Below are 10,747 nucleotides of genomic sequence, written 5' to 3'. Positions count from 1 at the left end.
ATCTCAAACAAAAACCGGTACATGTGTACATTCACTTAAGTTTATAAACAATTCTATACAATTACTACAAGCTATCCAAACATGACCACAAGTAGTATCCAATCATGACAACCACAAAAGATGAAACCACAAAATTAAGTTTATAAGACCACAACCATGCAAACCCAACTTGCAAACCCAGCAATTTCTCCCTGGTTCTTTTTCTGCATACCCAGCTTGCAAACCCAGCAATTTCTCCCTGTTATGAAAATAAAATATAGTTAAAGCCATAGAAAAAAAGAATGGCCAAATAAGCACGAGAAACGTTGCCGCTTCACAATTTCATGAGTAGTGAAGCAAGTGAGCACGAAAAAAGTTTATGAAACTGGTTCATATGGCTGTTCCAACCCTTCAAATTCATTTCTTTTGTTAGTTCAAGGCTAATTGTACAAAGTTGGACAAATAGTACAGCAGATAAGTTAAAGAAATAAAGTAATTGAATTAAATCATCTTGTGCATGAAATAGAGCAAAAGTGTGCAGTGGACAAGGACTGAAACCAGGATTGGCAAAAACGTCTTAGCAAGCAGATGAAGTTGAATCTAACACATACCAAGTACACATGAGCTATACATAATCTAATATGATAACACCACCCTGCTTAAGTCAAGGTGAAGCCTTACACGGAATAAACCAACAATCCCTGTAGCTAGTAACAACAAATAAAGGAGGGCAGAATACATTGGGAAGAAAAAAGCAGTCAGATCAGAGCAACTCTAGGTAAGTCTAGATAGTTTGTGTATCTTGCATATAGTGATTGCTAAATTGGTTTGGTTTGGTTTGCCATAAGTAAGTCGAAACAACTATGTGAATGAACTTGGTCATTGTGATTCTCAACAAAGTGTAAGTTATTTCCATCCAACTTTAACCCATTCCGACCATTCATCATGTCCAACAAATTGCAAATTCCAAATATTTTCAATTTTGTTTGATTGAGAAACCATTTTCATTCCCAAAGAAAACAAGAATCTCAATACTATTAATTAAATTGGTCTTGCTCCTGCATTTTCCCCATGTATTATCATGTTCATAAATCAGGTAACTGCTCAAAATATTTATCTAGCTCACCTCCTTTACGTGTAAATCCTAATCTGCAGAAAACTGTCCATTAAGAAAGGAAACAATTCATGATGCTCAAAGTTAATCAGTTCATCATAATCTGACAAGTGTGTTAGTCCTACAGAAATGTGTTTACCAGCAAATGATATATATGTTTGAACATCTCAAAATCTTAAGATGTTGAAAAACATTTCATGCATTCCAGTATAATAATAATGGAATATAGCCTAGAATGAGCATTTCATAAGATGTAATAATCATTAGAAGGGAAAGACAAGCATAGCTGAAAATGGATTCCAAAGAAGCAAGAAGTGGCTTCTTACTAAAGATAATGAACTTATATAAACTTTAGCTAAAACAAGGTAATGAACTTACATAAACTTGAACGCACCTATTCATAAATATGATCTTGTATACATTCTGCCAACTCCGATCGCACCAATAGAATTGGCCTGTCGGCATTGAACGGAATAATGAAAGTTTGCAAATACATTTAAATATCACCAACAAATGTTTGCAATAGCGACATACAAGCTAAATGGCTACCAGTCAAAAGTGTATATATTAGTTTTCAATGTCAAATCTTATAGTTAGTCAATTTGACATAAACATCTTCAATTAATAGACTTAACTGCAATCAAAGACTTGCACACGATTAATTGAAATGAAGTGTCTTAATACTATTTACCTTCCCACTGAACTTCTTTTCCAGTTCTCTAACCAGCCTAACATGAATCTTTTTGTAGGCTTTTCGCAGCCTGTATGGAATGTGAATAACAACAGCTTTCCTATTGCCAGGCATATCGATTTGCCTATACCAAAACCATAAAACTTAAATAAAATAAGCATTATCTGTAAATTCACAAAACAAAATTTGGAAACGCCAACATGATTGACATAACAAACTTACACTGCTGAATTAATGTAAAGATCCTTCAAGTCACTCTTCAACTCCTGGTTCGCATTCTCCAGATCAAAGAATGCCTGCTATGAATATGAACAGTTCAATTGGGATCTCAACCAAAATATCAGAACAATGCGATATGAAAGATGAAGGCAACTAGCCTGAGCCACAGTGTCTTCCAACTCAGTCGGTTCTGCACCCTTATCCTTTAGGATCTTCTTGCTCGTGGTAAACATTTTTCCTAATACTTACTAGGTCTGCAAAAGAATGAAATCCGAGATAATTTGAAACTTTATTATTCTCAACCCAATTACATTTAAACATTGGAACTTGAAACTTTTGATAATGGAATATAGCCTAGATGAATTGATAGTTTCCTCAAAACAGATAAACCAAAGAACACTTCCAGCAAGACTTACCTTTGTTCAAAGACAAGCCCATTTGTGTTGGTCGAAGGCTTTGATAGTAGCCCCTCCAGCATTCTAAGCCTTTCCAATGGGTGCCCGATGCCCAAAGCTCGGGGAAAAGAAGGACCGTGCTACCGAAGTATACCTGAAGCAGAACAAGTTGCAACGAAAATAATATTAACAATAATATAGTACTTGAGAAAATTGTACAGAAATAAAAGGAAACAGAAGTACTTGGTAGATGGAGACTCCCTAAGAACAATATCAAGGGCTTGAATGACTTCTTGAGGTGCCTCAATCTGTCGACCAGCTAAAAACTCCTTCAGGTTGTGTATGCTTGTGTTTCCAGCAAGCTTAATAATCACTCTAAAATCCTTGGCCTTCCTGAAGAAGAGGAAAACCACACGATTTTAACAGATACGGTCAGCATAAAGCTTCAGTTGAGAAACAGTACCTTCCATCATTTTCAGGCAGTGAAACCGTGAACTCCTTTGACTCAAAAGGAAAAGTACCAGCCATATACAGGCTCTTCCTTCCATCATAAGCTGGCATTCTCCTTCCCAAAGGCTTTATCCTTATGCACCTTGACAAGCTCAGAGATGATTTTTCTATTGGTAGCTCTGGACACTGATTCGGGCACTATACTCACCTACAAGTTCAGAACAAGGTATTCTCCATCAAATGGGAAGAACGATGCATAACAAAAGAGAAACATAGAAACTTACATCATAGTGGAAAAGAGTATTGTCGGCAATCTCGACAAGGAAATGGTTAGCCCTAACTAAGCACGACCTTCCGACGGTGCCGAAATCCAGCCGAGCCGGATGCCTCAAACCCTTGCTAGAGGCCGGAGGCGCCGCCGGCTGAGGAGTCTGCTCCTTCGTGGGCTCGGCGATCGTGAGATGCCGGAGTTCTTCGCCGATAGAAGAGGACGAAGGCGAATCTGCTGTTGTGGCCGGTGGTGAAGGACGGTACGATGCGGACGGAGTCATCGACGATTCCTGAGAGTGAGGAGCCGGAGCATACCCACCCCTTCCTCCGCCACCACGCGATCTGCCGTCATCAACAGGACCCCGACCACCCCATCCACCACCACGGCGACCACCTCCATATGCTCCTCGTTCGCCGGACATTGCGAGAGACAGGCTCGTATGGGAGAAGGAATAGCAACAAACCAAAAGATGCTGGTGAGAGTCTGCGAGAGAGGTTTAGCCAGAGAGGAGTTTTGAGGAGAGGGGTTCGTGCAAAGGGGTGGAAGGCAAAAACGTGTGAGGAGTGGAGAAGATTATGTGAGGAGATCGGGAAGAGGAGATTGTGTGAGGAGAGGGAACGTGAAGAGATCACGGGATGAGGAGAGGAGAAAGACACAGTTGCCTAGGGTTCCCGAAGACTAAGGGAGGGAAAACACGCGCCAAAATATATTTTGGAGAGGGGAAGACATTAAACCAGGGCAATGGAACAAAAGAATTAGGTTTACAACGGTTTAAAAACCGTTGTAAAATGTGTAATCCTCTAAAAAATGTGCTTAAAAACAACGGTTTTAGGAAATCATTGTAAAATGTGTTGTTGATTATAAAACAATTCACTCAACGACAACGGTTTTTACAAAAACCGTTGTCTTTTGTTTTTCTTTAGAGCTAAAAGACAACGGTTTCGTCAAAAACCGTTGTCTTTTGTCAAATTAACAACAGTTCCCTCAAAAACCGTTGTCTTTATAGTGTTGTCTTTTAACAAATTTGTTGTAGTGAGGCAACTGTGGGAGCCTACCCATTGGACATCTAGTCCTGTAAAAGCTGGAGCAAGACTAAATAAACTATAAAATGCTGCTACTGCATTTATCTAAGCTACTAAAATGCCTAAGTTGCATTTTTCTGTGCCAAACAACTAAAACGAACATTTGGTATGCGCTAATTCGCATCCTTTGTGTCGGTAGTCTACATATTACTAAACTAATACATGGAATTCACACGAAGCTACTTATACTGCAGGTGAGGGGTTTCTTACCTCCTGTTCGTAATTTCTTACGATTCAAATCGCTAGGTCTCCGGAGGAGACGATCCTTTCGACGATCTTCTCGCGTCTATGCGTTCCTCTCGCGGAGGGGAGCGTCCTCGTGCACTTGGTGTTGCTGGGAGGTGCTCCTAGGGCCCTAGGCTTGGTGCGCCGAGAGAAAAAGAGGAGGGAGAAGGGGCGTCGGCGGTGAGGGTTGGAGTGGAGGAGAAATTGCCGAACCAAACAAAATAAACCAAACCCCACTTAAATTTTCTATTTATATTAAGTGGGTAATTTCACCCAACTCTAATATAAATTTAATTTCCTCCCTTTTCTTTCAGCACGGCCCTGCTGGGTTCACTTGGTTTACTAAAGCTATCTATAAGTCATAGGGTTCGCTACGTCTCGGGTTCAATTCCCGCGTAAGCTATTTTCGTTTTCTATTTATTTTTGCTACTTCCGCTATCCTAAAAATTCCGGAAAAATATCTAAAAATTCCAGAATAATTATAGAATATTTCTAATATAGTTTTTGAGAATTTTCGGGTGTTACAATGATCATCAGAGGAATCAAAAGAGGAAGAATAAGCTCAATCCTTCCTCCTATCACAACCGGCAATAGAACAAGCGGCTAAGACCGAATATGAAATCAAGTTTGAGTCGAAATTTGAATCAAAGTTTGAGATAAACCATAGATCTAAATATACTTTCCTAACAAGCCCAATAATTGTAACACCCATAGGGTCCTTAGCAAAATTCTAGAATATTCTATCATGAATAAAGAATAAAGAAAAATATATATGCTTTAGTTGAATTTTTGCTCCCAGCCGAACACTTAAATAAATAAAATAGAAATAAAATAGAACAAGCGGCTAAGACCGAATATGAAATCAAGTTTGAGTCGAAATTTGAATCAAAGTTTGAGATAAACCATAGATCTAAATATACTTTCCTAACAAGCCCAATAATTGTAACACCCATAGGGTCCTTAGCAAAATTCTAGAATATTCTATCATGAATAAAGAATAAAGAAAAATATATATGCTTTAGTTGAATTTTTGCTCCCAGCTGAACACTTAAATAAATAAAATAGAAATAAAAATACATAAGGTCTAGGACTTGAACTCTAGATCTCTCATTAGATACCTGAATAAGATAACCACTAGACCAAGAGAAATTATTGTTAGGAAAGAGAGGGAAACCATAATTAAATGTAAGAAGAAAAGGCTCTTCTCTTAGAAGGAGAAGTGAGAGTTGTCTTCTCCCTCTCTAATGAAGAGATGCTCTAGAATATTCCTTTCTTACTCACCAAGAAGGGATGTATCTAGACTTTTCTTAATTATGAAGAGAGTAAAAGAAAGGAGGAAGAAAAATATATTTTTCCTTCCTCCTCTCATGATGAATAAAAGGAAGAAATTAAAATGAGTTGGCATTTTTCTCATTCACTCTCTTACTCCTTCCTCCTTCACCGTGCCCCCTTCTTCACCCATTCCTTCTTCTTGCCGAGACCAAGGAGCAAGGAAGCTTCCCCTCTCTAGGAAGGATCCACAACAAAAGGTTAAATCTCTAAGGAAAACAAGCGCAAGGATGTGAGTATCCCCTCACTGCAGTACAAGTAGCTTCGGTTTTTAGAATGTTTTTCTCTTTCGAAACTCTAAAACTTTTCTTGAAAGAAGATGGTCAAGATAAAGAATAGGTAGTCACTTAGGGTTAACAAGTGATAAGAGATGCTTCATGTCAAAAAAAAAAAAAGAAATTTAGAACTTGTTGCATGATTCGGCCAAGGATGGAAGAAAGGATCTAGAACAAGTTTTTCCTTGATCACATGCTTAAATTTCTACTCTATGATATATGAATTTCATATGTTGTTAGTTTAGTTTTCATTCTTCATGTTGTGAAGAAAAAAAAAAAGAGAAACCTATCTATATGGTTCTGCCAAATTGATTATAAGGCTTTAGGTCAAGAATTTTAGTTAGAAACCATACTAGTTGTACCTCTTTGTGATGTATGAATTTTTACATGTTTATAACTAAGGTTTTTATGCTTCATATGGAATGAAATGGTAGTAAACCCTACTGATATGGTTGGCCAAATTGAATAAATGGGTTAGGGTTTAAGTTTTTGAACTCAAATATGCTTAGAACATGAAGTACAATACCTTGTAGGCACTTAGATTAAATGGGCTTGTTATAAGTTTAAGTTTTATGCTTCTTATGGAATAAAATGATATGTAACTCTACTGATATGATTCGGCCAAATGAAAATAAAAGGGTTAGGGTTATAGTTTTGAGCTCAAATAGGCTTATTCATGAAGTATGGTTCCTTGTAAGTACTTGTACAATATTCTATAGGTACTTAGATTAAATGTGCATGCTACATGTTTAAGTTTTATGCTTCCTAAGGGATAAAAAGACATGAAACCCTACTGATATGTTTCGGCCAAATGAAAATAAAAGGGTTAGGGTTAGAGTTTTGAACTCAAATAGGCTTATTCATGAAGTATGGTTCCTTGTAAGTACTTGTACAATATTCTATAGGTACTTAGATTAAATGTGCATGCTACATGTTTAAGTTTTATGCTTCCTAAGGAATAAAAAGACATGAAACCCTACTGATATGTTTCGGCCAAATGAAAATAAAAGCGTTAGGGTTAGAGGTTTGAACTCAAATAGGCTTATTCATGAAGTATGGTTCCTTGTAGGTACTTGTACTATGCTCTATAGGAACTTAGATTAAATGTGCATGTTACATGTTTAAGACTTATGCTTCTTATGGAGTAGAATGATATGAAATCCTACTGATATGTTTCGGCCAAATTGAAATAAATGGGTTAGAGTTAGAGTTTTGATCTCAAACATGCTTATTCATGAAGTACAATGCCTTGTATGTGCTTAGATCAAGTTTACATGCTATGTGGATAAGTTTTATGCTTCATATGGAACCAAATGATATAAGAACCCTACTGATATGTTTTGTCCAAATTGAGATAAATGGGTTAAGGTTAGAGTTTTGAACTCAAACATGCTTATTCATGAAGTACAATGCCTTGTATGTGCTTAGATCAAGTTTACATGCTATGTGGATAAGTTTTATGCTTCATATGGAACCAAATGATATAAGAACCCTACTGATATGTTTTGTCCAAATTGAGATAAATGGGTTAAGGTTAGAGTTTTGAACTCAAACATGTTTATTCATGAAGTATATTACCTTGTATGTGCTCAGACTAAGTTTTACATGTTATGTGGGTAAGTTCTATGCTTAATATGGAATGAAATGAGGATGAAACCTACTGATATGGTTCGGCCAAGATGGATAAATTGGGTTAGGAAAGAGTTTAAACCTAACCAAACATGCTTAGGCATTTTCATGATATGTAGTCTTTGATATATAAGTGGAGTAAGCTTTCATGCTTTATGATATGTTGCATTTCTATGTCTTATGATAAGATGTGCCATGTTTATGATATGACATGATAGACTTATGACATGATATGCCATGTTAATGATATGATATGCTAGACTCATGATATGATATGCCATGTTCATGATATGTATGCTAAGTTCATGAGATGATATGCCATGTTTGATGATATGAAAATGACATGTTATGCTTTATGTTATGATAAGAACATGTTATGTTTCATAATGCATGTATGAATGGCTTATGTAAGAAGAAAAGCCTAAAGAGTTGCTTCCCTTAAGCTGGGACCAAGAGCACTCTTCATGTTATGGAAAAGAGTTGCTTCCCTTAAGTTGGGATCAAGAGCACTCTTCATGCTATGGTAAAGAGATGCTTCCCTTAAGTTGGGATCAAGAGCTCTCTTAATGATATGACAAGAATTATGACATGTATGATATGATGAGATATGATATGCATGATATTTTACCTTGTATGGCTTGTACCAAGGGTGGGCTCCATAAGCGCCCCGGGGTCGACGGACTATGAACGGACCTCGTTAAGGGATGGGCTCCTCAGTACGCCCCTAGGTCGACGGACTATGAACGGACCTAGATCCCTAGTAGGTTCGGGGCTAGCTACCCTGTCCTAGGGATTGTGCGCATTTATGTTTACATGTGGTACAAGCCAGGGCCCTTCTCATGATGATGATGATATGATATTCAAGTATGTATACTATATGTTTTGAAAGAAGCATGATGCATATGTGCATTCCATGATACATGTTTTAAAAATATACATATTGCATCTACATGCACATATTTATGAAATTATGTTTATGCACCCTTATGAACAGGTATGAGTTATGATACATGTTTACATGACATGATAGGCTTCATGATATGTGCTTACAGAATGTGATATGAATCATGATATGCACTCACATGATATACTTTGATATGTTATGCTCCTTATGTGATATGATATATTATGTTCTGCTTTCTCTCATGTTATGCTATGAGTTGTTATGGTTTTTACATGATAAGATATGTTCTATGTTATGACTCTCCATGCTATGTTATGCTATGCTATGTTTTCTACATGTTATGTTATGTTATGTGTTTTTCGGATTTATGGGTAGGCAAGGATCTCACTAAGCCTTTGGCTTATAGCTACACGTTTTCCTTATACTGCAGATAAAGGCAAGGAATGGATTGTTTAAGGGGAGCAGAGCAGGAAAGGCAAGGAAGATGTGTGTGGAAGTGCTGGTGGATAGATCTATTTAAGTTTCTTTGAATTATCTAAGTTATGCATGTGAACAATGTTGGACCTATGCTTATGATGATGATTTCAGCTAGTATTTCATACACTTATGATATTTTACTCATGTTAGAATATGATGATATGATGATAATGTTCATTATGCTTTGATTCACATGCCATGATAAGTAAACTAAATGCATATGATAAAAGAAAAAAAAAAGATTTAAATAAGTCTTCCGCTGCCATGAATCCATATGCATTAGTATAATTGATGTCTATGTTTCAGTGACGTCCGTCCCTCCGGGGTGGGTGTTACAAGTTGGTATCAGAGCGAGGTTTACCTTCCACTACACACACATCAAGCCTTTATCCTGCCGCTCCAAGTAAGAATTTTATGCTTAAATTTTATTTTGATGTGATATTTATGCTTGATCTATTTCTTTATGATGTTTGATAATATGCATGCTTATTATCTTATTTATTTAGTTATCACATTTTTAGCTTAGATATATATGATGGTAGATTAGGAACAATAACAACCTTAGGGTTGTCTGGTTATGAACAATGATAACTTATATTAGCTTATTGTGATTATTTAAGATAAAGCATGGTTAGAACACGAACTACCCGAGCAAATGAGACGGTACCTCCACCCGATCTGATGCATGTGATTACCGAGCTCCAGCGTCAGGTCACGTAACAGCAACAAACGATCACTGCATTGATGAATCAGCAAGGGAATCCTGTTACACCACCAGGGAACCCAAATGCGATACCTATTATACCTGCGGCTGTACCAGTACCTCCGGCACTGGTACCACCGGTAGTTCCTATTCCAGTGGTCCGACAAGAGGCATATCTGATTCAGTGGCAGAGGTTGAAGCCAGAAGCCTTCTCCGGAAACTGTGAGCCATGGGATGCTCAGGCGTGGCTTAAGACTGTGGAAAGCATCGTGGAGCTTTTAGATTGGCCCGAACACGAGAAGGTTAAGTGTGTATCATTTTGCCTTACAGGCGATGCCAGAATGTGGTGGGACCGAGTCAAAGCAAAGAGACAGGTGAATCAGATGAGATGGACAGACTTCGAGACTGAATTCCTTGAAGAGTTCTTCCATATGCGGGTGACCAATAAACACTACGATGAGTTCACCGAGTTTCGGCAAGGTGACCTATTAGTGAATGAGGCCGTGAAGAAATTTAACCGATTAGCACGCCTATGTCCAGAGCTGGTCAGTACCGAAAGAGAAAGGGTCAGACTAATGCTGAAGATGCTCAGACCCGAGATAGCCCTAAATGTGGCCGGCGGCGTTAATAGACCACAGACCACCGAGGAATTAATTAGCAGTGCTCTGATCACTGAACACTATCAGAAGGCGATGAATGAGGGTAAGAGTCAAGTTCAGAAACCTCAACATATCAGAACCAACTGGAAGGGAAACTCCAACGGTAAAAGAAAACAATGGAACAGTTCTCAGGGTGGTTCAGCGAACAAGCAACCTATGTTTCCTCAGTGCATCACCTGCGGAAAGAAGCATCCGGGAAAATGCCATGTGGGCACGAATAAGTGTACAGCTGCGGATTGGAAGGACACTTGGCCAGAAATTGTCCTACTCAGATGCAGACACCTCAGCAGCAGAGTATACAGAACAGAGGTGCCCCCTCACAGCTACATCTAATGCAAGCTGCAC

General features: G+C 38.1%; 2 protein-coding genes across 2 annotated transcripts; both read right to left on the bottom strand.

The window, feature by feature from the left end:
- Positions 1 to 1,673: 1,673 nt before the first annotated feature.
- Positions 1,674 to 2,236, bottom strand: LOC121997987 (40S ribosomal protein S7-like). Its single transcript, XM_042552694.1, has 4 exons — positions 2,162 to 2,236; positions 2,007 to 2,080; positions 1,785 to 1,908; positions 1,674 to 1,727 (listed from the first exon to the last, which is right to left on the bottom strand). Exons 1-4 carry the CDS (start codon positions 2,234 to 2,236, stop codon positions 1,674 to 1,676), a joined length of 327 nt encoding a protein of 108 aa, XP_042408628.1.
- A 231-nt stretch (positions 2,237 to 2,467) lies between these two features.
- On the bottom strand, positions 2,468 to 3,233 carry LOC122003869 (protein argonaute 1D-like). Its single transcript, XM_042558856.1, has 4 exons — positions 3,133 to 3,233; positions 2,862 to 3,056; positions 2,642 to 2,791; positions 2,468 to 2,552 (listed from the first exon to the last, which is right to left on the bottom strand). Exons 2-4 carry the CDS (start codon positions 2,957 to 2,959, stop codon positions 2,483 to 2,485), a joined length of 318 nt encoding a protein of 105 aa, XP_042414790.1. The 5' UTR covers positions 2,960 to 3,056; positions 3,133 to 3,233; the 3' UTR covers positions 2,468 to 2,482.
- Between the last annotated feature and the right edge of the window lie 7,514 nt (positions 3,234 to 10,747).

This window comes from Zingiber officinale, chromosome 1A (assembly GCF_018446385.1).
Source record: "Zingiber officinale cultivar Zhangliang chromosome 1A, Zo_v1.1, whole genome shotgun sequence".
Taxonomy (NCBI): domain Eukaryota; kingdom Viridiplantae; phylum Streptophyta; class Magnoliopsida; order Zingiberales; family Zingiberaceae; genus Zingiber; species Zingiber officinale.
Note: the sequence above shows the minus strand (reverse complement) of the source record. Positions and strands in the feature narration are given on the sequence as shown.

Bases quoted from the DNA above. Each gene is read 5' to 3' on its own strand.
- LOC121997987 (XM_042552694.1), bottom strand. From the start codon at position 2,236: ATGTTTACCACGAGCAAGAAGATCCTAAAGGATAAGGGTGCAGAACCG. The intron at 2,081-2,161 runs GCTAGTTGCCTT...TATTCATAGCAG, and splicing joins TGGAAGACACTGTGGCTCAG to GCATTCTTTGATCTGGAGAA. The intron at 1,909-2,006 runs GTAAGTTTGTTA...GTTTTGGTATAG, and splicing joins CTTTACATTAATTCAGCAGT to GCAAATCGATATGCCTGGCA.
- LOC122003869 (XM_042558856.1), bottom strand. From the start codon at position 2,959: ATGCCAGCTTATGATGGAAGGAAGAGCCTGTATATGGCTGGTACTTTT. The intron at 2,792-2,861 runs GTACTGTTTCTC...CCTCTTCTTCAG, and splicing joins CTGCCTGAAAATGATGGAAG to GAAGGCCAAGGATTTTAGAG. The intron at 2,553-2,641 runs GTACTTCTGTTT...GTTCTGCTTCAG, and splicing joins AGGGAGTCTCCATCTACCAA to GTATACTTCGGTAGCACGGT.